This window comes from Electrophorus electricus, chromosome 20, assembly GCF_041902795.1.
Source record: "Electrophorus electricus isolate QZ-2024a chromosome 20, ASM4190279v1, whole genome shotgun sequence".
Lineage (NCBI taxonomy): Eukaryota > Metazoa > Chordata > Actinopteri > Gymnotiformes > Gymnotidae > Electrophorus > Electrophorus electricus.
Genome location: NC_137516.1, coordinates 13,768,069 through 13,793,757, shown reverse-complemented (window position 1 = coordinate 13,793,757; position 25,689 = coordinate 13,768,069). Strand labels below are relative to the sequence as shown.

General features: G+C 39.9%; 4 protein-coding genes across 5 annotated transcripts; 2 read left to right on the top strand and 2 right to left on the bottom strand.

Annotated features, from left to right (window-relative positions):
• Positions 1 to 354: 354 nt before the first annotated feature.
• otol1a (otolin 1a) lies at positions 355 to 3,928 on the bottom strand. The gene is made up of 5 exons (XM_035536424.2): positions 3,830 to 3,928; positions 2,860 to 3,327; positions 2,493 to 2,582; positions 1,671 to 1,733; positions 355 to 1,539 (listed from the first exon to the last, which is right to left on the bottom strand). Exons 2-5 carry the CDS (start codon positions 3,290 to 3,292, stop codon positions 647 to 649), a joined length of 1,479 nt encoding a protein of 492 aa, XP_035392317.1. The 5' UTR covers positions 3,293 to 3,327; positions 3,830 to 3,928; the 3' UTR covers positions 355 to 646.
• A 4,187-nt stretch (positions 3,929 to 8,115) lies between these two features.
• Positions 8,116 to 14,232, top strand: ppm1la (protein phosphatase, Mg2+/Mn2+ dependent, 1La). 2 transcript variants are annotated; one of them, XM_026998332.3, is made up of 4 exons: positions 8,116 to 8,972; positions 12,515 to 12,689; positions 13,019 to 13,255; positions 13,456 to 14,232. In XM_026998332.3, exons 1-4 carry the CDS (start codon positions 8,574 to 8,576, stop codon positions 13,803 to 13,805), a joined length of 1,161 nt encoding a protein of 386 aa, XP_026854133.2. In that variant the 5' UTR covers positions 8,116 to 8,573; the 3' UTR covers positions 13,806 to 14,232. The 2 variants fall into 2 exon arrangements, with proteins under 2 accessions (XP_026854133.2, XP_026854135.2); XM_026998334.3 differs by having other exon boundaries at positions 8,118 to 8,972; positions 13,019 to 13,180.
• A 562-nt stretch (positions 14,233 to 14,794) lies between these two features.
• arl14 (ADP-ribosylation factor-like 14) lies at positions 14,795 to 17,745 on the top strand. Its single transcript, XM_026998335.3, has one exon. The coding sequence runs from the start codon at positions 16,989 to 16,991 to the stop codon at positions 17,589 to 17,591; it is 603 nt and encodes a 200-aa protein (XP_026854136.1). The 5' UTR covers positions 14,795 to 16,988; the 3' UTR covers positions 17,592 to 17,745.
• A 5,650-nt stretch (positions 17,746 to 23,395) lies between these two features.
• gng5 (guanine nucleotide binding protein (G protein), gamma 5) lies at positions 23,396 to 24,859 on the bottom strand. The gene is made up of 3 exons (XM_026998329.3): positions 24,664 to 24,859; positions 23,972 to 24,123; positions 23,396 to 23,889 (listed from the first exon to the last, which is right to left on the bottom strand). Exons 1-2 carry the CDS (start codon positions 24,742 to 24,744, stop codon positions 23,998 to 24,000), a joined length of 207 nt encoding a protein of 68 aa, XP_026854130.1. The 5' UTR covers positions 24,745 to 24,859; the 3' UTR covers positions 23,396 to 23,889; positions 23,972 to 23,997.
• Positions 24,860 to 25,689: the final 830 nt, after the last annotated feature.

The following is a 25,689-nucleotide window of genomic DNA, read 5'->3' as shown; positions in this document are numbered from 1 at the left end:
TGTGCCTATGATGATAAAGAACTGTGTGGATCTTTACATTATATCCCTGAGTGTTTAATCAGACATGCCATGACATTTTTCATTGCCTTAGTCCAGACCCTTCACAGCAGCAACATATCTTATGCACTTAGCAGTCTAAAAATGTTTTTGTTAAATCATATGACATGCATTCTGCCAGATTTTCCGTACTTGGTGGTCAAATGTGGTTTCTACAACAACTAATACAATGGAATGTTTACTGGTTTAAATCCCAATATGGGGGGCATCTTAAAGGTGCATATATGTATACAGTATGCAATAAAACATGCAGAACACAATACATATAGTGATTTTATTGCATGAGCAGGAAATTATACATGAGCAGTGTTACATATTTCCAGGTTAAGACTTATTTGTAGTCTAGGACTACATTTATTATATGTTTGGAAAACTGCCTGATTTCTGCACTCCGATTTGATTTTCATATGATAAAGGCACGAAGCAGAACAATTAGTTGCCATTCAGTTCATTCACTAATAGTGTGTTTCAGGATGCATTTCAAGTAAAGCAGGCACCTTCCTCTGCATGGCAGACAGCAGGCACTGGTCAGACAGCAGCCACTGGTCAGAACAGGGTGGTCTTGTGAAGGTTCACGGCTGTTCCGGAGTCAGTCTTTAGTGGCATCAGCGAAAAGTAAGAATCCCGAGAAGGTGCTGTCATCTTCGCTGCTTGAATAGACGCCATTCCAGTCACGCACTGTCTCGAGCCACACTTGGTCGCCAGTAGACAGCCGGATCAGCGCCATGTTGGAGGCCTGGTCGATGTCCTGACCGTAGAGGGAGTCGCGGGTGCGCAGCTTGCGAATGCCGTTCACCAACAGGGCTGCCCTCAGCGGGCGGTTACGCACAGTGATGTAGTAGGAGAAGACGTAGACGCCTCCATAGGTGCAATTGAACTTGCTGATGTTGGAGTCCCAGTGGCCCTCCTCATTGTAGATAATCTTGTCAAATCTGACGGGTTGACCAGGGGGAGGAAACGATCTGCTGGGGAAGAGACCCACACTGAAGGCTGAGCGCTTCTGAATGAACGGCTCGCCCTTGGAGCCCTTCACCCCCCTTTGGCCCCGGAGGCCTTTCACACCACGGATGCCTTTCATACCGTGCATGCCTCTTTGGCCTGGTGGTCCAGGTTGTCCTTTTGTACCCTGCTGTCCATGTGGACCCTGTGGGCCAAGATCTCCCTTCTCACCCTTAGTGCCTGGAGGCCCGTCTGTGCCATTTATTCCTGGCATGCCTATGTCACCCTTTGGACCTGGTGGTCCGGGTTCACCTTTGTCACCTTTCTCTCCCTTGTCCACAGTAGAAGATTCTCCCATTTCCCCTTTTTCTCCCTTTTCCCCTTTCGTGCCATTGTATCCCCCAGGCCCCATTAAGCCAGGCATGCCTGGTTCACCAGCTTCTCCCTTGGTTCCATTCTGGCCAGGTTCCCCTGTGTCTCCTGGGTCACCTTTCAGTCCTGGAGGACCAATGTCCCCTTTGTCCCCTCTAAGTCCTTGTTCACCTACAGACATAAAAAGAGAATAGTGGCACTCCAAAAAAATGTCATTACTCAGGACAGTCATTCGAGTCAATTTATGAAGTTATGGACATTTAAACCTTTTTTAGCCTTATTACCCTTATTACAGAACCCACCCTTATCTCCTTTTGTCCCTGCAAGACCTGGTACTCCTGGCAACCCCTTCTCACCCATGTCCCCTGAAGAAAAAAAGTTGGCAGTTAAAACATTCATGACTAAATATGGGCTGGGTTGATTAATTATTTGATGAATGAATTATCTGAAGCATAAAGATTTCCTTTTATTGTTACATTATTTACAAACACTAATGACACCGGAGCCAGTATAAAGCCTCAGAGTGGGCAGTAGAGTTAAGATTCCTTTTATGACACGTCATCAAGCAATTTCTTGATATTGCCTTTACTAAGGAGCATAACTTTCTCTTGAGGATAACTTTAATAGTTTCACATGTTCTGCAAAGAAACATTGTTTATTTTGGTTGTTTGCTCATTTATTTGTCTGTCTTCATTAATAAGAGTGCATAACATAGGAAGAGCTTTTATTCTCATTAGCATTAAATATAAATTCATTTATTTTAAGAAATACAATAATCCTATATATTAACTGCACAACAAGACTGCTTCTTTTAGCAACTTTTTATTCACATTCCCTAAAAATATATTAATAATTCTGGAACTTTGTTTTCGAACATCTGTTGCATGGTTTCTCTGAAGATTAATAATATTAATTGAAGCAATTCTTCAGCTCCACATTGACAGATTTATAAAACTAACCTGGCCATATGTCAATTGAAAATTATCCATTGACTTTTTAATGCCATTAAAACAGCGCTGAAAGGTTCCTAGATCCTGATATTTTGTAGTAGGAATCTTGCTCAGGACTAATATTACATTCTAGAAACATGAAAAACCATGAAAAGTGGGAGGGAGTTTACTGACCTTTAGCTCCTGGCGACCCAGGAGCTCCAGGCAGACCTATTTCTCCCATTGGTCCCCGAGGTCCTGTCTCTCCTTTTTGTCCTGAAGCACCTGACATGAGACAATAGAAGAAAAAGGAAAATGAGCATGGGCTGTGCAAAACACAGCAGTTAAGTAGTTAATTATATTCAGAGCATCAACACTCAGACATTCATGCTCTCATCTGGACCAAAAAAGCCCAAAGATTCAATATATGACATAAAATATTTGCTCAGTATCTAATGCTTATATGAACAGTTTTGAGAGTACAGATCTCCTTGACGAATATTTTCCACCTTCATCTTTTATCTTTGCTTCTGTTTTATATCTTTAATTTTCACTGTCTGACCTGTTGACCCCTTCTCTCCGATGGGTCCTGGAGGGCCCCTCTCTGGTGGACAGCACTCACAGAAGTTAAAGAAGCACTCATTGTAGTCCAGTGTGTAGTTCCTTGGGCCCACTCCAGGGGGCAGCATAGCCTCGGTGTGGTAGTCCAAGGAGTATGCCTCGCTAGGGTAGGTGGTACTGTCAGTGGGAGACGAAGAATAAGCATCCATAGGAGACTCAGTTGTCTCCTTGGTGGAGGGGACTGCAGTGATGGTGGTGGTCTGGCGGGCACCCAGACGGGAAGGTAGCGTTTGGTGGGTGCCTTCTCCACCTTGAGGGGGCTTCTTAGTGGCCTTCAACCGAAGTCGATGCGGGTTCATGGAGGCTGACACCTCTGCCACTGCGGCTGCTACCGAGGCCGTCACAAGAATGACCAGTTGGAGAGAACTGGGCATTTTTTTGACAGCAGTGTAAATCAACAGCTTGTAAGCTACAATATGCAACAGGAGATAAAAATGAGAAAATGGACTGTGAAGGTCAATAAAGGTTAAAAACATTACATTTCTGTGACACAGTATACTGGGGTTCAAACACCATCCTTAATTAAAATCTACAAAAAGAATAAATCAGATGACATTCATCCAAACTATCTTAAAGGGATTAAAGACGATCAGAAAATAAATACTGATTTATTGCATCAATGACAAAGTAGAGCCTCACCAGTATATTGTATCGATACCCCCAAAAAATTTATATACACATTAAATATAGAAATGTGTATAGAAAGCCAACACCACATTACACTTTCTGAGGAGTCTGAGAAGAGCTTGGGTGGTCAGCTCAGACCTGATAACAATATATACTGATTACATCCATTGTGCAGTAGAGTATGCCTGCCCAACATGGCATGGAAATCTGAAACAATCTCTGTTAAACCTGTTTGAGAGTGTGCAGAAACGAGCAGAGCATATTCTATTTATCAAATTACCTACCTGACCAGAGAGAATATGGTCACTCTGAAAGGAGTTTACTTTCAGCCTTTTAATCTTTTAGAGAGTAGCTACCACCTTCTGTGGCCTAGACATCTGTCTAGGAACCAGGAACAAAAGCAAATTGAGAAGATTTTGTAAATACTCGCACAATTCAGTTTCACATTTGTGGGTGTTAGGGGCAAAGTTCCCCAACGAAAGTGGAAAAACTGAATATAGTTTTTCTATCCCCCAGCCCCAACTCTTAACTCTTAGTACTGTTGATCATGTTTAAGTATGTAACATCCCAGCAAGCATCTCTGTGTAATTTGTTCTTGTTGTGAAATTATTGTATGGCAACTGGTTATAGGGGAGCTGATAGACATCAAACATTTGAAAATACTACTGAATGACAGTGAATTGAATATTTGCTAGTATATTTAATGGCATGTTTATTTCACATAAAACAGCATCAACAGCTGAAGACTGGTAGTAGATGGTGAATATACACATGTATAGTAAGTTTAAGAATAAGAGGTGTAAATTGTAGTCCCTATGGCAGACTCAGGATGTACTGCTACTGTAGCAAAGTCACACTAACATATTAGGTTAGTGGCTCATTTATTCAGATGTCTCCAATACATCGATAAAATAAGTAAAACCAGTAGACATTTGTATTAGTAGCTAACTGAATTAATAAAAGTAGTTTGCTGCTAATTATTACTCATGCAATGGTTGACATGCCAGTCATGAACTAGACGTTAGATGCCCATTTCTAGCACCACAATAGTACTGGGTGACGTTATCTGCTGTAGTTGGGAACATGTTTAGTGTTTATAACTATATCTGAAGCCTACAGTATGACTGTGCCTATGGACATAGAGGCTTTGATCACTACGACGTGGACAAGAAATAGTCATAAGGAGAAGTAAATAAAGTAAAATGTATGTTTATAGGACTGTAATGATACTGACTAAAACCAATATTTCTTTAACCAGTAAAATCTGCCCTTTGCAGATTTGTATATTTTCTCACTACTTTTTCAAACAGACAGTTTGAGTCTAATAGTGTTAATCTCTAAAAAGGAGATTCACTTAAAACTCATTAATAGTGTAAGCTGGAAATTGTGCTCTTACTTACCTTGTTGATGAGCTTGGCTTCTTCTCTCTCCTCCCTAACCTGAGGGAAAGCCACACCACATTTACCACCTTTTAACAGCCTGGGCCTCCTCGTCCCTGTGGGCCCAACCAATAGGAGGGTGCTCAGGTACAGGGCAGGTGGGGTGCACTTGGCATGGGTTTCAAGGTGGGATACCTGAGCAGAAGCTAATGTCACGTTTTTGAGGCAGTATCGAATCATTCTGCCTCATTCTCATGCATCTGCACACCTATTAAACTGTACCACATTAAAGGGAAAACAGTGTACTCATTTACACACACCCACACACACAGCTTACCAGCTATAATGCAGCATACACGCAACTCGCATTTGGCATACCTTTACTGGATTGATTAATATATGCTATGCTGGACTTACTTATTACAAAAATTATCAGTTGAAAAGAAATACAGCCACAAAGGTTTCAAAGAGAAAACTTTACAAAAAACTATTCAAAATGATAAGTCCAAGGTTGAACAAGTCATGGTTTTCCCAAGGATCAAAGGCAATCAGGAACATGGGGGATTTGAGCTCAGTCTCTATGGTATCAACATAAACCACACAAGAGTCAATGGCCACGTATCTTACACCCCTTCAAACACTCCCACCAAGTACTACCATTTCACCAAAACAGCTGTGCTTCAGACACACATTGTACTTTCCAGAAACAGTAAACATGCAAAATTTCCTAAATTAAACCCAGGGTCAAGACTTTGTCAATGTCTAGAGAGACTTGGCCTAAATTCAAAGCTCTCAGAATTCCCAGTGACCTCTCAATTTGGCAGAAGCTCAAAAGGAAGCTGAATAATCAAAGACCAAAGTCATGGCAACCTTCCCGAAGCCTACCTACAGGAAATTCAGCACTCATCACCTTTAGGTTCCTAGGGGGTTCCTGACTAAGAACTGTGGGCTAGGTGGTCATAACATAAACTGTTCTCATGGTTGTGATTAGATACCCCACCACCCTTTTGCTTTACATCTGCCTTCAAACCTAACAGTAAACTATAGGAGATGGTATATGATCAGAAATGCTTGTGTTCAAGACAGGATGCTAAAACTGACTGTGGCCTTGATGCTTGTACAAGGTACCAGTTGTAGGTGTCAGAATGTCATTTATTGCTATTACAAGCAGACTACTAATAATAATATGTACTGGCTGTCTTATTTGTACTGCCAGTATCTATTGACCAGGATGACATATCTTTAGCAGAATCCATACATTTGAATTCACACCGAGGAGACGCCCTATCCTTGTGTTTCAGTGGACACAAGGGCTCTATTTTTGAGATGAAGATGGGGGCTACTGGGGGTGGGGGGGGGGGGGGCAAAGACTTATGTACTGTTACATGAGCTTCTGATACCCAGCCCCTACAGAGGCCATACATTAACTTCAAGAGGCTCAAGCACCCTGGCTAAATGGCCCAGTCTGACTGCCAACTAAAGAACCTTTACCCAGCTTCACCAACTCTGGCTCCACCATGACAGGCTTCTTGCTTGTCCTGTCCATGTTTTGGCATCAGTGTTCAAATTAGCATATTTTTTTTCTTCGTAATTTTTACTGAATGTACAATGTGATTGACATTTGTTCATGTTAATGGTATATGACAAATAGAATGATTTTAATCCAATAAAATGCTTTATTTGAAGGATTTTTTTTCTTCCCACCTTTGTCATATTTTCAGCATGTGTTTCTTGTTGCATGACAGTACAGGGGGTGGGGAGAGGAGGGTTGTGGGGATGTTTAGAATAGGTCTAAATAATAAGATTAAACTGTCAAATTCAATCAAGTAAGCCTACAAAAAATAAAGTATTACACTGGATTATAGATATTCTCCAGTCTAAATGTAATGCAGTGACCCCCCCCACCCCCCCCCCATGTTCTACAAAACTTGTGATGACCGCCATTAGGATCAGACAGACTTCATTACTTACTTCAGTCTAGTCAGACTGTACACTAGGCTATTACACTACGTAAAGAAATAGATTGTGCACTGTTGTCCTCATAACTGGAGCATTGCCAGATACAGCCTCTGAGTCCTGAAGTTATAGATGGAAACCGGCACAGCAGGGGTTCAAATGGAAAACTTTAGTACAATTTTATGTTGATAAACAGTGTTTTACCTGCGAAAGTGAACAACAAAATCCCACCATTTAATTAATGCTTAAAAGTCACGAGTCCAGCTGACCTTATCTAAACATTACAGCATTCAGCACTAGACATTTGTTCCACATAACCCACAATTATAATAAAGAATACCCATGTTGTGCAATGTCTTTATTGCATGTTTATTAATTACGTTTACTGGTCTGGCAGCCAGACCAGTAAACGTCCCAGTAATGTTCAAACTATTTACAAAATACACAAAGTGCTCGTTGTAACAAATGGTTATATGCAAAAATGGAAATATTTCACAAACAGACGTCAAGTATCCAAAGGGCAATCCAAATCAGAGACAAACGCAAAACCCTTAACTAAACAAACAAAACGAACGAACATACACAATAGCCAGCTAAGCAAGGTGGACAAACGTCGCTTTCGACACCCTCACCAGTCCCTCTTATGCACGAGCATCCGGGGGTAGTCAGGTGTCACCAATCGGAGCAGTCGGAAGGGTTGTAGGAATACCGGGACTGGAACAGACGGGCTGGCTAGCAAACCTGCTCAACAGAGCAGAACACACAAAAAGAGGCATCTTACAGGGGCCAAAGCAATATACTATTATATTATAGCCTAATACCAGAGACAAAGTAAAAGGCCTGTGTTATAAATCTATAGAACAACTAATACATTTGAATTTGGGTAAATTCTGGAATGCATTAATTAATCATTCTTCCACAATGTCATTGAATTGAACTTCTGCAGTGGCTCTCCTCTTCAAAGTGGAAAGGGATGAGCAGAAATGATGATATATATATATATATATATATATATATATATATATATATATATATATATATATATATATATATATATATATATATATATATAGTAGGCTATCTATCTAGGCTATCAATAAGAAATTTGCAGCTCTTTGTTTAAACCTGCTATGAATAAATGTGTTCTCGTCTTTCAGGTTTTCCCGCAAGCTTGCTGTCAATAAACACCGCATGCGACGGCGTCGCTGTTGGATGTTTTAGAGGGTTTTTGTTAGCTCTTCCGGACCCTGTGTAGACAGATGATCTCATTGTTGTGACCTACAATAGCAAGAGTGCGCTAGTCAGTGTACGTCGGCGAAACCTAAGACTGATGTTTATGGTTTTTCGGGGGAAAATGGATTTATCACTGTTGATGTGTAACGGGAAATCTGTCTTCAACCTATCTATAGGAGTCAAACGCTTGCTGCGGACTGAATAATAGTCTAGTCTGGGTTTCTCATTTTGCAGCTGTTCGCCGGGATGACAGCAGCAACCCTGCTCTGCAAGTCCAAGAAATCTGTAAAGCCAAACGTCCGGTAGTCTGGAGTGCAGAAAGCAGCCTGATTTTCGTCGTGTCATCGATGTGCTGACGTTTGTCTTAAGATAGCCTTAACACAGACCTGTCCGTTCTTCGCCTAATGGAGTAATTTGAAGCCTGTGTTATACTCAACAGCCACCGTCTCCCTTGCGTGTGATGATAGGAGACACAATGACGCTGTTGTCTCTTTTGGGTCGCATCATGCGTTATTTTTTACTCAGGCCAGAGACCTTGTTTCTGTTATGCATAAGCTTGGCACTGTGGAGTTATTTTTTTCACACGGACGAGGTGAAGACCATCGTCAAGTCCAGTCGGGATGCCGTAAAAATGGTTAAGGGTAAAGTGGCGGAGATGATGATGCACGACAGACTTGGGGGTCTGGACGTCCTGGACGCGGAATTCTCCAAGACGTGGGGCTTCAAAAACAGCAATGTAGCAGTATACTCTATCCAGGGCCGGCGCGACCACATGGAGGACCGCTTTGAGGTCCTGACGGATCTTGTTAATAGGAGTCACCCGTCAATATTTGCTATTTTTGACGGACATGGTGGTGAGGTAAGCATGCGTTTTAAACAAGCACAAAAAATATAAAAAAAATATTTTGACATGTTTTGAGACGCTCGAGTTAGCGTTTCTTTGACATTTTTACACAAATAACAAAATTCTATAAACTCAATAGGCACGGGGACATTTGTCTAACTATGATCAATAATATAAAGATGAATAATGTCAGGGGTTAGCCTGTATGCCTTGTTTTGTTTTTTGTTTTTTTGCTTTTTTTTTTTGGCGAATGATCACAGAGCCAGAGTGCACCCAAAGGCGCAAAGGCTTTGTTTAAAAGTGCTAATTTCAAGAGACAATAAATTCGATAGATGCATATCTGCTGTATTCAGTAAATTTCCCTCCCCCAGTCTGCCACTAGCACTTTATAGCCCAGTCCCTATGGGATTACAACAGATGCTCAGTTTTTCTAATTTCATTATGTAGACACCTATATTTTTCTGATGCTAGATAAGTATTGACTTTTGACTAAAAGTTCTAGTTCTAATAATATATGGAATTACGCACTATAATGACTAAAACGTAGACTCAAGCAAAGCAGTAAGTACTCTTCATAATGCTACATTTGGACCCATTAACCAATTTTAAATAAAATCCTTGGTGAATGGTCCTAGCAAGCAAAGATAAGTTTATGGGCTGATATTCATACTTGTTCACTCACACGATTATTGGCTCAATTCAGAGTGCTCAGAACAATTTAGAATGCACCAACATGTACTAGGCAACATGATTCATTGACGATTTGGAGTTTTCTTTAGGTTAGGTCTACTCTGTTTCACATGCTATGAAATACTTTCATCGCCATCACTCTAATTTGGGTAATGTTAGCCTGTATTCTGCAAGGGCTTTTGAAAATTACTGGGCTGTAAATGATGTAGGGCAGATGAGCAGCTGGAGAAGTGTATCTTCGTAAGTGATGGTTAGAGAAAGATGTTTATTGTTTTGCTTGCTCAGTTAGGAGTCTAGATTCACCGCAGGCATGATATTTATTTTCTAGACTTGATTGGTTCTAAAGGCCCAAGGCAAGCAGTAATGAGGCATGATGTGATACTGTGAAAGACACTTTAGAAAGATGATAGAAGGACAGGAGTGTGGATCACTACAAGTGTAAGCATATTTTCTGCCTTGACAAGCTAGAGTAGCTTGGCTCAATGTGTGTTTAACTGATGAATATTTGAGAAATTATTAAGCCTCTCAATGAGTCTTTTCAGGCACCTGCAGCTGGCCGCCGTTCAATCTGCTAGGCTTACACTTTCTCCCAAAGACAGAGAAAAAGCGCTCTGGTTTCCAGCATAAACCACGATCAACACAGGCTCCGAAGCATGCAAGATACTGCACTTTTCACTTTCAATTCAACTACTACAGCCATTTCTTTGTTTCTGCATTGAGCAGGGTGTTTGGCAAGTACCACGAAATGACATTGAGACACCTTGTCTCTTTATTACAGCTGCTTTGAGCAGAAGGATGGATGGTTGGAATGTTATTTAAATAAAAGAAAATGGCACATGGGAGTTTTTTTATTTAGCAATTTAAATGACCATAAATGTCAAACTACCCATTCAAAACCATTTTAGCCCAGTTATCCAGGAGTGTAATATGAAGCTTTTAGGAAAATTTTCCATAATCTTGAGTCTTGTATTTCTTGTGACACCATTTCCACAAATCCTCCTATTCTGTCTCTTAAGTGCTGGGAAAATGTGACTTTGATAAATGGCCTGTTCTTAGTAATGGCTATTACTGGAAATCACAGAACTCTTCCTCTGCAGTTTATCACAGACTTAATATCCAGAAATAGATTTGAGCTATGGCAGGTGGTAACTTGCATAAAGAAAGTCACTGTTTTCATATAAAACAAGTTTCCCTTTGGCTAACTTCAAGCCCATGGCCAGCTAATAATGTCAGCTAAATGTATAGGTTGTGGTAAGATAGAGCTACAGAAACTGTCCTCTCAGGTAAGTAGAAAGAAAAAAAAAAAAAAAAAAAAAAAAATCTCAAACATTACATCCTGCAGGCCTGCAAGGGGTTTGGTGTAATTATGTGGGTGAAAACTCATGGGACAAGACCTCTGACTCTAATTACTAAATGTGTTTGTTTAATCAGCCATAGCATTGAGCTTCTGATGTGGTAATGACTTATAATCCCTGTCTGGTCACTCTTGACTTGAATTACGATCCATTAAACTGGAATGCTAAACAAGGAGAAGTGGGCTAGATAAAAATAATATGACTATGGAGTTGAAATGCAACAGATGCAGTGCTTTAGCAAACTGCATGGTACATTGAAGCCTGACAAGAGAGAGAGAGAGAGAGAGAGAGAGAGAGAGAGAGAGAGAGAGAGAACTCTGTATATATATATATATATATATATATATATATATATATGTGTGTGTGTGTGTGTTTTCAGGTCACCATTATGCCCCTCTGCGCTCATGGGTCTTCCAGTCACAGTGATGACCAGACCCTTTTCGTTATTCAGCTTGAAACTGGAAATAAAATGTCATTACATTATTTACATTTTGAAATATAAATGATCACATTTAGCTTATAATTATGTTCACTTGCTAAACAGCCATTCTTGCAAAAATAGTGACTGTGACTGGGAGGGACTTGCCCTTACTTGTATTACAGAGTAATGCATTATTTATGTCCTGCTGCTGTTGAGGGTGGGGTGGGGGGGGGGGGGGGAAATCACCTTTAAAAAATTCAAACAGTTTACCGGGAATAATCGGTAAATTTATGGAGAGTGTTTTCTCTCAGTGACCTCACTGTAGTGCTCTACCTTCTGTTTACTCAGCAGAAATGTGCAGTATCTTATTTTAAATAATGCACAGGGGAAAAAACACTCTTGCCCAAGCAGCAATTTAAAGCCATGCTATTGGATCCTTTGTTCTTAGGGTACCAATTATGTCCTGTGTTGTTAGAGTACCAATTATATTTGCCTCTCTGATTTCATTATTGTCAAGGCAGGGCTGAGGCATGGAATCAATCGTTGAAATGCACAGTAGAGAGAATAGATATGACAAGTAATGAGTGTGTGCCAAACTGAGTATTCAGTAGTGACTCATGCTGGAGTGTTCATCTCTTTCTCTCGTTCTTTCTTCTTTATTTTTTTCTTTACCTCTTTGCATTTTTTGGCAGCTTCCCTCTGACAAGGGCTTTGAAGTTGTGAGGAATTTAATTAATTATTCCATAAGTCCTAACCTGATGTGAAACTGCAGAGTACGTATTATGTATGGCGCAGATACTAGTGACAATCTCTGTGATGAGTTTTGAATATTGGCATTAGAAATCATCATTCTTGTTATTATTATTATTTGTAATATCAAGCTTGTATCCAACTGCTCTCACTGATTATTCAGAGATTAGGAAAGTCGGCAGCATTTACAGTTTAAAGTGCATTAAAAGTGCTTCCTTTGGGCACCAAGGTCTGTGTTTGTCCAAAAAGGTCTCGTACCTTGAAAAAGACTCTGCCATGCCCCTGGCCCACCCTAGTCCCACCCCGTGGGAGGAAAGATTGATGGCTGTTTCTTCGTGCAGGCAGCTGCTGACTATGCGAAGGCACACTTGCCCGAGAGCCTCAGACAGCAACTGCAATCCTACGAGCGTGAGAAGAAGGACGGCCTCTTCTCCTATGCCTCCATTCTGGAGCAGCGTATTCTGGCCGTGGACCGCGACATGGTGGAAAAGTTCTCTGCCTCACACGAGGAAGCAGGTGTTTTAAAGCATGCACCGGGCAAAAGACTACTTTCCATACACAATGAGTGGTCACTTTATTAGTTACACCTACTTCATGACTACACCTATAAGCTAGCAACCCTTTTGCATTCTATAGCTGTCCTTTATGAATGCATTTGAATACACATATACACACATATATACATCTCAGTGTATGCGCTATTAACAAGTGCATTTACAATATGTATGCATATTAAAATAATCCAGCTAACCCCTGACCTTGGGTCAAAATTAGATGGACAAAAGTTATAACATTTCTTTATATATGAATATTTATGGCCCTTCCCTCCTGGCCTCTGTTTCAAGGTACGACTTGTTTAGTGGCCCTGCTTTCTGATCGTGAGCTGACTGTGGCCAACGTGGGCGACTCTCGTGGTGTCCTGTGCGACAAGGATGGGAATGCTGTGGCTTTGTCTCACGACCACAAGCCCTACCAGCTGAAAGAGCGCAAGAGGATCAAGAGGGCAGGTGAGGGCCTCGGTGCTGCCCTCATCTGGGTGCCTCTGGTAGTACAGCATCCTTTCAGGTTCCCGTTACAAAGAGGTCAGAAATGGCAGTCTTCAATGGATCCATCTCACGCTTAGAGTGAGAAATCAATAGTTTGCAGGCAAATGATAGGATATAAGATGAAGCCATTTGTAATAGGTTAGTTTGTAATAGGTTAATTTGCTACTCCAGGGCACTTTTATAGCTCAGAATGTTGTTTGAAAAGTTGTGTGAAGGGACCCTTCTTCACCCACCAGGGGGCTTCATCAGTTTCAACGGCTCATGGCGTGTTCAGGGCATCCTGGCCATGTCTCGCTCACTTGGTGACTACCCGCTGAAGAACCTCAATGTGGTCATCCCGGACCCAGACATCCTGACCTTCGACCTGGACAAGCTGCAGCCCGAGTTCATGATCCTGGCTTCAGACGGCCTGTGGGATGCCTTCAGCAATGAGGAGGCAGTGCGATTCGTGCGTGAGCGCCTAGATGAGCCCCACTTCGGCGCCAAGAGCATCGTCCTGCAGTCTTTCTACCGTGGCTGCCCCGACAACATCACGGTCATGGTTGTAAAGTTCAAGGGTGCCGCCGGCACCAAGGCTGGACAGTAGGACATCTGGTTCAGAGTCCACTGCCTCACTCTTTCTGCTCAGAAGGAACACCTGGAACTTCAGAGGCCAACAGCACTTTTTTAAAATACACACTTCTTCATGTACGACATGCTGACTAATGTTGGTTTTTGCCAAATAGTGCCAAATGGATACCCAAATGGACACAAAAGCTTTTTTCCATAATGTAGCCCACTGGACTTTGACATGATACTTTACTTGAATGCTTACTTGGAAGAGCATAATTAAGTGCAAATTACTAAGGAATTAAAATGCTCTTATTCTTTAATGGGGAAAGTGTGAGGTATGAATATCAACTGTTGCCTAAATGTTCAATATGGATCTGTATTCATTTCCATTGATACTGCTCACAATCCCCCATGTAAGGGTTATTTAATCCATATTAATTAAAGGAAATAACAACAAAAAATGTTGCTCTGTATATCACACTTGTTGATGGTGGTCAAAGGAGTCTATAAACTGGCCTTGGCCATATTTAATGATAGTTCAATTAGTCCCATAATGAACACAGAGCCCTTTTTGGGGGGGAAGTTTGTGTGCGTGTGTGCGTGCGTGCATGCACACACATATGTGTGATAGTTAATGTTGCCTACATGGAAGTGCAGAAAATGAGATTACCTAAAAGTGTAACTACTGCAGAACACTGGACTCCAGCATTTTATAGCTTGCTTTAATTCTTTATCTAAAACTTTATTTTAGAATTGCACTTTATTAAGTTTATTACAGCAATATATACACTAAAAATGTAAACTCCAGCCTTATTGGCTATTAATCCCAAGAGATATTTCTTAATACCCACTGTAATTAAATTGAACCTAATACAAAAGGCATGAAGTAATGAGTGAGAACCATTTGTTCTTAGAGTGTAGGACCAATTGTGCAAAGTGCTGTAAATCTCCTGTTACAAACTAGTGAAAAACAAAACAAAACATAGGATTAGCTCTACTTATTATAAAAGGGAGAATTATAAATGCACATATAGTATATAATACTGTGCTCAGTCCTGTAGTGACACTGCTGGAAAGCTTCCTTTGTTGCAGTAAAATTGGCCTGTCATTCATAGTGACCACTGGATTTTTTGTTGCTTAATATTTTTCACTCTTGTGGCTACTGCATTGTACACAAAAGCACGTTCGGTGTCAAATCCATTGGTTTTGTTTAAATGCGTAATGTCGTGAGACGCAATAGTGTTGGTAATAGTAGATTATGACAAAAAGGTCTCAGCTGCCTCAGAGTTATTTGACATTTTGGTTCATGTGTTTAGAATGTTCTGTGGGTATGGAACATTGAGGCAACAACCCAAATAAAAATTCCTTTTATTTTCAGATAATAGACAGAGTACCGACATGTACCCTGAGTTTCCATATACATTTTATCTTTGTACACAGATACTTGTCTTGTCGCGTCATGCCTGCTCTAACACACCTGTTTTAAACACAAGGTCTTTGTGGTTAGCTCATGTGCTAGGGTCAATGTGTACTGGAAGCAGGGAAGCATACTAACTAGCATTATCTAAGTTTAGCGGCTGATCTCGTCTTCAGCCTGCTGGAAAGACCGTACAAAGAAGGAGACATTTGTGTGTGTTTGTCGATGGCAGCTGCCTAACCATACACCAGCGTGCTTGTCTGACTCACTCCCTTTGGTGTTGACGCACGTTCGGGTTCTTGGCAGCCAGCGAGTGATGCACATTCAATCATGGCCTGGGTGTCAGGTGGTAGTTCTTAAAATAGCAACAGTATTTTAAAACCAACCATCTGAGTGCGAACTCCTTTACTGCAACTCGCTTTACTCAACTACACCATTGCATCACTCCCGATCCACATTACTGGAAGTGACAGACTTTGACATCACCACCTTTGGTGATTGCTAACAGAGATGTGTATAAAGAGGGTCTCACAAAGGACAACACAGCTACTTAGTCCTGAGGCACGGCTTATAGTCTTGTGAAACCATTAAGGTTATCTTTTTCAGGAATAGAGGAATGGGTCAGTGTAATCCCAAAACATCTGCTGGTGCGCAAGCAGTTTGTACATACGATGGATCATCTAGCAAACCTCAAGAAAAATGCGAGAAATTAAGCCAGCCACTTACACCTCCTTGCAGCATTCAGTTCGCAGGAAACAGGATGCGTAGCATTTCACAGGGGAAGACACTTTCGGGCATCTCTGTGAACAAAAGAGAGCGCCGGATGCACATGAGCGGCAGGAGAAGGAGTGACGACGGTCATGGACTCATTTTTGTTGAAGACCTGATGGGTGGAGTTTGGGTGAAACCTGTGGTAAACACCGGGAAAACGTGAGAATGAACCATCTGCTCTTGGTATCGTGTTGTTCACAGTGGTGGTGCTACCGGCCTTCAGAGCAGCCAAACTACCGGCTCTCTACACAAGAAGACCATTTACGAGAGGAAACAAGAATTGATGGTTGAATGAGTTTTAAGGATGAACAAACTTCTGTGAGACAGTGGGAAAACATCTACATCATTTACTTGGATTTCAATTTGTTGTAATTATTTTTTGAGAAATGTGCCCAATTTGCATTTCTGTATAAGAAAATTCTACTGTCTAAATGCCAGGACAGTTTTTCTTTCTTTCTTCTTTTGAAATCATGAGAACAGAATATTTAAGAAAGTAGGGAATGTGTCCATTATTTAGTACAACCAAATCTGTGTCACACACAAAAATACTGTGATGACATCAGTGACAACAGATGAATGGTTCCTGAAATTTACAAATGCCAAAGATGCCACAATATCTAAAGGACATTTGAATAGTTGCTGACAGCTAAACAGGTGTAATTAGAAATGTGGCAGAAGGTTTTTGTTTTGTTTGTTTTTTTCTTGCTTGAGTACTCAAATATTGAGTGTTATAATACATGAAGAATGTTCAGTTTCATTTTTAAAATGATATATGGTTGAGTTTAATGCTTAGATATGTGATTAGATTATTTGATGCATTAGAACACTAAACGCAGTGGATAATTATGCACCATGTTTCATTTGGGAGTTGCTCTCATACTTTGACCCAAATACCTTATCAGAGAGTTCGTAGTGGGTGAGGACATAATAAATCAGCCAGTAACGACAGACATACTAGGTAAATACTGAACAGAAGAAAAGAGTTTAGATCTCAGTTAAATCACGCAGTGAGTATTTGGGGCATAGACAATGGGTCTGAAAGGGTCCAGAATGCCAGAGGCACGTGTTCTCCTGCTGGGTCTCGATGGTGCTGGTAAATCTACTGTCCTTTTCAAACTCAAATACAATGAAAGTTGCCAGACAGTTCCCACAATCGGCTTCAATGTAGAAATGATTGACGCAAAGCAGAACAAGAGGAAAATTGTGCTGACCATGTGGGACGTAGGCGGGCAGAAGAAAATGCGAGTCCACTGGAGGGACTTTTACCAAGACACGGCCGGGCTCTTGTTCGTTGTGGATTGTTCCGACAGGTGCCGTTTGGATGAGGCCAAACGTGAGCTTGAGCATGCCCTCAGGAATGAGCAGCTCAGGGGACTCCCACTTGTCATCTTCGCCAACAAACAAGATGTTGAGGGAGCTGTAACAGCCACTGAGATCACGGAGAGGTTCATCCTACGGAAGACCTGCAGTGACAGGGACTGGTTTGTTCAGCCATGTTCTGCTGTCAGTGGGGCAGGGCTCCTGGATGGGTTCATAAGAATGGTGCACCTGGTAAAGACGAGCTCCGATGACAACATTAAAGAAACAGTGAAGTATTTAAGATCAAAATCCATGAGGTCAGTGAGGAAATAACATGGTTATGATTACAGTAATGGAACAGATTGGCAAGGGATCTTATGTTTTACTGGAGCTCTTAAACCTAAAGTGTGCTCATTCATAAAGATGAATGACATTCAATTTTGTACACTTCTTATAATGTTTGTGATTAAATTGCAAGAATCTGAGATATTTCATTGCCAACTATTGTGCTGAGCAACATGTTCTATTCAGACCAAGTAGAGACTATTTAAAATATCCCTTTCTAGAATAATAACTTCCACCTAGAGTGAGTCATTTACATCATGTGAGCAATGAATGACCCATATTGCATACCCACAAAAAAGCAATGCACTGGGTACTTTGGAATGACTAATACCCTTTTTCCTGAGGCCCATACAGAACTGGCCTGTTGTGATATTATAAAGAACACCATGCTCCCATTCTCTGTATGGCAAAATAAATTTGTGTAGTGAGCTGAACTAACTGCAGATTTTGTACAAAGAGAAATGCATAACTTCATCTAAATTTGATAAATTCTCAGAAATAAGACAAAAAGAACAAATGAAAATGAGCAGCTTTTAATTTGCATTTCTGTTAAAGATAGCTGGGTAAATAAAAGAAACACCCTTCAAACATTCTCAGGCAACTGTGAATTAGAAGCCATGTCTAGACTTGGTCCCTCTTGGTCAAACAGTGGATTGTTTCAGGTCTCTGCCATCTTTTAGGGCTACTTGAACTGTTGGTGAAAATATTGGCTCCCCTCCAAGTATACATCACAATGGACTTAAAACAAAAGAGGATCCTGGTTATCTGACTGAATATCATATCCAGTGTTAGCTGGTTTTGATTACAACATTACCATAAGTGAGTGATATAAAGCACACAAGGAAATGAAAAAATGGTCTCATTTGAAGTGACCAATCTTGATCAATGACTTGTACCTACTAAATTAGTTACAGGGGCATTTATGAAGTGTACATTGCTTTTCCTCTCAAAATACACATACTACCTCTCAAGGTTAAGGTAACTGATTCTTTTGGATAATTCATATTATCACATGCATAAGAATGCAACTTGCTCTCCCAGACCAAGCCGATCAACTCGTTGACCTCAGTTAGCTTTAGAAAGAGAACACTTACAAAATTATTCCTTTAGGAAGATAAACCGACTCCACCTATTTGAGAGATACATAGCAGACAATAAATAGGATCTCCATTCTACTACATTGTGAACGTGGTGAGGTTCACAGAACTCCTTATTCAAGGCCACTGTCCTTTTGAAGGAGCACATCAATGAATTTTTGGAGAGCAGCTTCTCCTGGTAGACTCAAGTTTGAGATCATCTGAACAACTTTCAGATCTGACTGGACTCACTATGATGAGGTGTAGAACATCAGGGTGGTTAATGTTGGGCTTTATGCCAACTGGCTCAGCAGAGGTTGAAGAAACACCCATTGACTGAACAGCACTTTCCTTGTTTAGTATCTCAAAAAGGGGATCCAAAATGGAGTTTTCAGACCCTGAAATGAGAAATAAGCCTTCAGTTTTAGCTTGATGGTGGAGAGAATTTAATAATGTTAGGATATGCTGAAGCTAAATGGCAAGCTTACTCTCAGCCAAAGGTAGTGGCCAAGAGAAGAGTAAAGAATTATTTTAACTACAGGAAAGATGGCAGAATATTATTAATCATTCACATCAACTTTTTTCTGCAATTATTTCTTATTGGATATGTATGTGTGAATAAAGCTTTACAATTTCCCAGTAAACTTTTAAAACCTTTAAAATTTAAAATGGCAAATAAATACCCAAGGATGGGTCATTACACACAAGTATATTAGAACAAAATGTAATTACTGCTGTCCTTATTCTGCAAGTCACAAAACAAGCTGGTACAAGGATGATGACAGAATAGAATTGGCTTGGCCTGTTGAGGTTTTTTTTGCCATTTAATTAGTCATAATGTTACTTTAAAATAAACATGGTAGCGTTGCAGAAGTACCTTGTACAAGTTTAGATCTGTTGTAGAAGAGGTCTTTCAATATGATATTTAAATTCTGCTCAACAATTTTCCATTCCATCTTCTCAATCACTGGACTCACTGTTGTACCAAGTACTGGGAGTTGATCATGGACAGGTTGATTACCAAATTGTTTTATGTATACTGGTCCAGTGGATACAGCAAACGAGAAGCCTGTTGACCAAGAGGATCCAAAGTGATCTTTCCCCACCCTAAATATAAAAGTATGCTTTAGTTCCTTAGTATAACTTTTCATTTTACTAAAAACAGTAGGATTCTGAACAATCAAAGTCAAATTCAATGCAATTTTGATAAGAAATATACATGAATATACATGAATAGCTGTATACTCTTGCTGAATCTGGTAACTGGATACATATAGATATGACCACACGTTTTATATAGTAGTCTAGAGAATTAAAATCATCTTTTCGGACATTAATAATCTGCACTTTTCATGGAACTGGATACTAATAACTTAAGGGCACCAATTGTCAACAAAATCAAAATGCCATAAATGCCAGAGAGCATTCTGTTCAGTCATTCTACACCAGAACTGTGGACAACAATTATTCAATGGGCAAGAGTTCCATTATGTTAAAACTAACAAAACTACCCCACAATTTCATATTTCAAACATCACTAAAAGGTCTATTTACATACCAAATGACCAACACAAATTAGACTAGGAGGAAAAAAACAAGTAGTTTAGAATGACTGTGTAATTAGATGGTGTAATTAGAATGATGGTGTAATTACCCTACCCTTTTAGCAAGCAACAAAATAAGTTGTTCTAAATGAACTTCTATGTAGACGAAGCTGAGTTATGTTATAGAATTTGGCCCTTGGCAGACTGCTCAAACTCTGCTGAACTGAAGATAACTACCACTCATCAATAAAAGAGCATACTCGATTCTGAAAGTCAGATGCATATGTAACAGGTATGGCTTTTAGATGACAAACAATCTATATATCTGTCCAGGGATTGAACACAGCAGTATTACAAATGGCAAGAATGAAGGCGGTGATGATAAACCATCCCAACTGCTCCCTCACCCACATATGCATAAAAATATGAAGCAATTCAGAAGGGGCCCAAGAAACAAAAGGATGCAGAGCAAGTTGTGTGCATCTCCATGAAAGACGAAGGTTTTGAGGCACATTTGCAGTTTGTTCCCCTGCACCCTGGGCAGGAAACGGGATTTGGAAGCTGAATATACACCTGAAAATACATTTAATTTGGACATTATCATAATCATGCCAGGAGATGGTCACATGTTCAGTTAGATTCAAATAAATATACATGGTGAGGCAAGTAACATATACACATCCATGATGATCTACAAAGATGTGCTTGAGATCATCAACTGCAGATGGGGTCGCAACACAGCTACCCACAAACACTGTCAGTGCCACGTGATTGGCCAAATTGACAGATGCTTCTATGTGAATGGTATCTCCTAACAAGTAGATATAAGAGCTTCTTTTATACTGCCAGTCATCATAAAGCAAAGGACATCATGGTAAAGATATAGCTTTTCATAAGGCAGTTTGTTGAAATACCAGTAACATAGAGGCAAAATGAATGGTGTAATTAGATGAGTTTGACCCAGTTCAGGAGATTAACTGAAATTTAACTTTAAAATGGAGATAAACTGTCAAATGATAAGTATAAATTTGAATTTACATTTGTGAAGTGACTGTTTATAAAAGAAGTTAGCCTGAATGTTGCTATACATTTCACTTCTCATGGTTTATTTTACAAAGAAAATAAAAGGTTGAACCACAACACCAGTCATCAGTGTAAATCAAAGTCCATATCTGCTGCTGATGCAGTGGAGACAAAGGGAACCCAGGTAGGTACCACTGCAGAGATATTTACATTGTACTTCCTAAGGAGAAATAGAAGGGCTCATGCAAGTTAAATAAAACAAACCAATTTCCACTTGTCAAAGCCCAAGATTATATCTGGTTAATAAAATTACCTTATGTACTGGCAGTTAATGGGAATGGCTGCATTCTCCCAAATGACTATGCCATCAGAGGATGGGACAGGCGAGTAGAAGAGGACATTTGTATAATCTAGAGTTTGATCCGTTACCTGGTAGGAATGTAAGATAACATTAAGGTGTAAGGTCAAAGCCCCATCCGTACCTCGAGTACTTTGAACCATAAGTACAGCTTGGCTCAAAATACCGTGCTTCAGGTCTCATGGAAGACAAGTATCGAGACAATTTTCTGTCCTGGCTCCAAGATGGTGGAATGAACTTCCACTTGCTGTTTGGACAGCAGAGTCCCTTGCAGTCTTCAAATGCAGACTGAAGACCAATCTATTCATGGAATATTTAAAGGACAACTGACCCTGCTCCTATATTGACTAACTAAATTAGTACTTATTGTAGGATATTTCTTATTACACTGATGTTGTCTAACAAACTCTAGTACTTATTATTTATTACACTTAGCATTGTTTAAGAGACCTTGTGTATTTTGTACTTCTAGGCATCAGCAGTGATCCCTGTATTTCTACAGTATTCTTGATCAATGATATATTGGACTCTAACCTACTGCACTGGTTAGGATGTACTCTATGAGCAAATGACAAAGCACTTTTGTAAGTTGCTCTGGATAAGAGCATCTGCTAAATGCCATAAATGTAACTGAAATATGTAGTTGTATCCTCTTTCTTAGGAGTTAAAGATAACAAGAACACTAAAAAACTGAGGCAGATTGTAGTACAAAGTTACATAAACCCTGTAGCCAATGGGAAGTGCACTAACAGAGACCTTGGCTCCGCAATCCACCAACTTGCCAATTATCTTGTACCCATTTGCCCAGACACTACAGCCCTGCAACATGGTCCTGAGGCTTAATTACAATTTCTATTACGTCTTCATGGCAACTTACAAAAATTGTCAGGGTGTCTACATTATTTTCCTGATTCTGATAAACTGGATTTAAAGTTTAATTTTGACCATTGCTGAGATTTTAAAGAATTGTCATTTTCTTCTGTAATTTGGTGGAAAACATGCAAAAGGCCATAATGATTTCATAAGGGCAGCAATGCACCTTAATGACTTAACAGACTTCATCTTTATACAGCCTGTGATATCACAAACAATATACTCCTCCCTCCCTAAATGAGCAAAGTCCCACTGCAGTATTTAAAGCACATTTCACTTGGCTCCAACTACTAGATCTATTTGTGTGCCATTGCCTTTTATTGAAATGGTCATTCATTGCCTCACCTGCCACCAACTTGTCCTAGATTTACATTTACATGGTACATGCAGTTTAAAACCTGCTGAGGTGAGGAAGAGTTGGCATTTCTATATCCTTAAGACTATCTATTAAACATGATTGCACTCATGCATTTTGCTGGAAAAACAAGAAAGTTCACAATATACTAAATAGGAACATTTGTGGCAACATGTACTCCTTTTAAAATAAGGCTTTATATAATCTTGTTCAACTAAAAGGCCTTTTAAGCATTCATGAGACACTTGAACATAGTGAAGGAACACATCAGCTACTCCCCCTCCCATCAAGAATGCATTCTCCTCAGATACCCTTTCCATCACTTTAGGTATGCACATTTACACTTCGATGCAAAACGAGGGAACATTAGTGATAATTTAAAATTACATAAACTTTGGGTTTGTGTGAGATGAGAATCAGCACTTTCATTTTCTTGAATCTTCCATTGACTACTACATAACACGGCTATTCAATTACATACAGTAGACGTATATAGTACAGTTTGCTATATTAAAAAGATTACTCAAGTAAACTTGGGGGGGGGGGGAGAAACAAAGCAGTAATGTATATAAATCAGTGGTTTATTTGTTACAAAAACGCTAGGGCTAACAGGATAGAAACAAGCATTATTTATAAAAAAAAAAAAAAAAAAAAAAAAAAATCCACACCAAGGCACAATAAATTATTGAGTTCCACTGTTGTGCCACATGAAATACAAAAGTGTTTTGCCCACCAAGCTAGAACAATACTAAACACTTAAGGCAGGCTTGTTAGAGGTCTTAATAAATCTATGAACACTGGACCGTCCAAACCAGATTTATGACAATATGCATAAAAACAAGGTTATTCTACTTTTGTTTATGCATATTTGACATCATATGCACCTGAACTGAGGAATCCAGTGGGAGGACTCCGTATTGGTTTTAACATCAGTGTTAATGAGGTAAGGTTACTGGTTTTCTAGTCAAACAGCTTTGTATTGTCGCTGGTTAATTTACAGGTTATGGCAGTGGTTCATTTTTCCCCCAGCAGAAAGGTCACAGGAACGGGCAAGGGACTGAAAAAGAAGACGTATTTAGCCAAGCTTTTTACTTAGTATAAATCAAATCAGTGATGCTTTCTTTTGGTGCAAGTCTTACCAATTGCGGGGATCCACTGTAGGGTTTCACACAAACGAGCAAAGCTTTTGTGTCCTGAATGGGTTTGTGCTCGAAGACACTCCAGTCAGCAAAGGGTCTTGAAGTGCGTTCTGCATGCAGAACTGCTGAAGTTCTGCTGCCGCTTGAGAGACCTGAAATATATGAAAACTTTTATAGTACAGTTCTAGCATCGGCAGCGGAAACTAGTTAGCTCCCCGTTCCTCATGCTTGTTGAATTAGTTAGCTAGCGCTAGCGACCCAAAAAGCACAAACTAGCTACTCCCTGCGATATAACATTAGGAATCCGTAGCTAGCTACATAAAGTATTACTTCTACATTTTAATGCGTTTGTACGATTTCAGTGGGCGGTTTGTCAGTAACGTTAACTATGTTCTTCTGAGAATGGTAATTTAACATAGCTTCCAAGCATTGCTAGCTACGTTTCTGGGTCGATTAAAATTGCTCAGGTCAGCTACTTTTACTAAATATAGCATCATTTATCCAAGCAAATTAATGTTATGCTCTGCCGCTCACAAGACTGCACAAAACTATTAGTTAGCTAGCTAACGTTAACAGATATGAACTAAACTCCTGCTGGCTAGGTAGCTGAACAACTGGCCCACGCCCTTATTCAAACAACTAGCTACATAAGATAGCTAATTTAGCATCAAACCACGTAACAAGAGGCTCACCTTAACTCTGTTGATATTTGCCTCAAAGCGCAGCTGCTGTACAATTTTCTTCATTGCAACGATGTTAGACGATCCTGACATTATGAAAAAGCCTAAACAGCACAAAAAGCTCAAATAAACGCCTAAGTAAAATGGTTTCCGTTCAATATAAAATTTCGCTTCGGCTGCTGCTACTACGGGAAGCGAGGGGTGGAGTCAAATGATCACGAGTGTTTACTCGACAGCTAATTAGCTGTGTCCCTTATGCCTGTTGGCGAACACCAAAGTTAACGAAATATGGGTACACATTTCTAAATTCCTATTTAGTTCCTAAATTAAATCCAAATTCCTATTTAGGATTACTTTTACATGGGGTGGGGTAACGAAATATTCCCACAAAACATTATTTCCTTATTGCATGAAATTAAGCATTATCTAGGCCTATATATGGTTATTATGAACCAGGAGATTTGGATTTGGTCTAAAAAAAACCTCATTAGCTTGTCTGTAATCTGTAATAGACGTCTTCTATGCAAAATATTGATAAAAAGCCTACAAAGCAGTTTCTTTGGTTTCAAAATGAGCAGGCTACAAACATTTAGTAGCCTAGAATTTACTTAACGCTACAACTGTTATTCCACTGAGAAGGTCATTGACAAGTAAATGATTCCTCGAAAACACATTTTTCAAATTATATGATGCAATGCTTACATTTACGGTATTTAGCAGACGCTTTTATCCTTACTTACTTATACTTACAGCTGTGACTAATTATAATTGAGGGTTAAGGGCCTTTCTCAGGGGCCAGTAGCGGTATCTTGGCAATGGTAGAGTTTAACGTCTTAACTGCTGAGTTGCCCTTGCTAATTTTGGTTCGGATGGGCACCGTAATGTAAAAATCCCCCCGCCTCCCCCCCAAACAACTAATCCCGTCCACATAGAATTTAAGTTTGGATATGTAACAACTGCAATCGTGCGGCACGTTTCACCGTGATATATATATATATATATATATATATATATATATATATATATATATATATATAT

Bases quoted from the DNA above. Each gene is read 5' to 3' on its own strand.
- otol1a (XM_035536424.2), bottom strand. From the start codon at position 3,292: ATGCCCAGTTCTCTCCAACTGGTCATTCTTGTGACGGCCTCGGTAGCA. The intron at 2,583-2,859 runs GTCAGACAGTGA...GTCTCATGTCAG, and splicing joins CGGAGAGAAGGGGTCAACAG to GTGCTTCAGGACAAAAAGGA. The intron at 1,734-2,492 runs GTCAGTAAACTC...TTTTTTCTTCAG, and splicing joins TGGGTCGCCAGGAGCTAAAG to GGGACATGGGTGAGAAGGGG.
- ppm1la (XM_026998332.3), top strand. From the start codon at position 8,574: ATGATAGGAGACACAATGACGCTGTTGTCTCTTTTGGGTCGCATCATG. The intron at 8,973-12,514 runs GTAAGCATGCGT...TTCTTCGTGCAG, and splicing joins TTGACGGACATGGTGGTGAG to GCAGCTGCTGACTATGCGAA. The intron at 12,690-13,018 runs GTGTTTTAAAGC...CTCTGTTTCAAG, and splicing joins TGCCTCACACGAGGAAGCAG to GTACGACTTGTTTAGTGGCC.
- arl14 (XM_026998335.3), top strand. From the start codon at position 16,989: ATGGGTCTGAAAGGGTCCAGAATGCCAGAGGCACGTGTTCTCCTGCTG.
- gng5 (XM_026998329.3), bottom strand. From the start codon at position 24,744: ATGTCAGGATCGTCTAACATCGTTGCAATGAAGAAAATTGTACAGCAG. The intron at 24,124-24,663 runs GTGAGCCTCTTG...CATATATTTCAG, and splicing joins CAAATATCAACAGAGTTAAG to GTCTCTCAAGCGGCAGCAGA.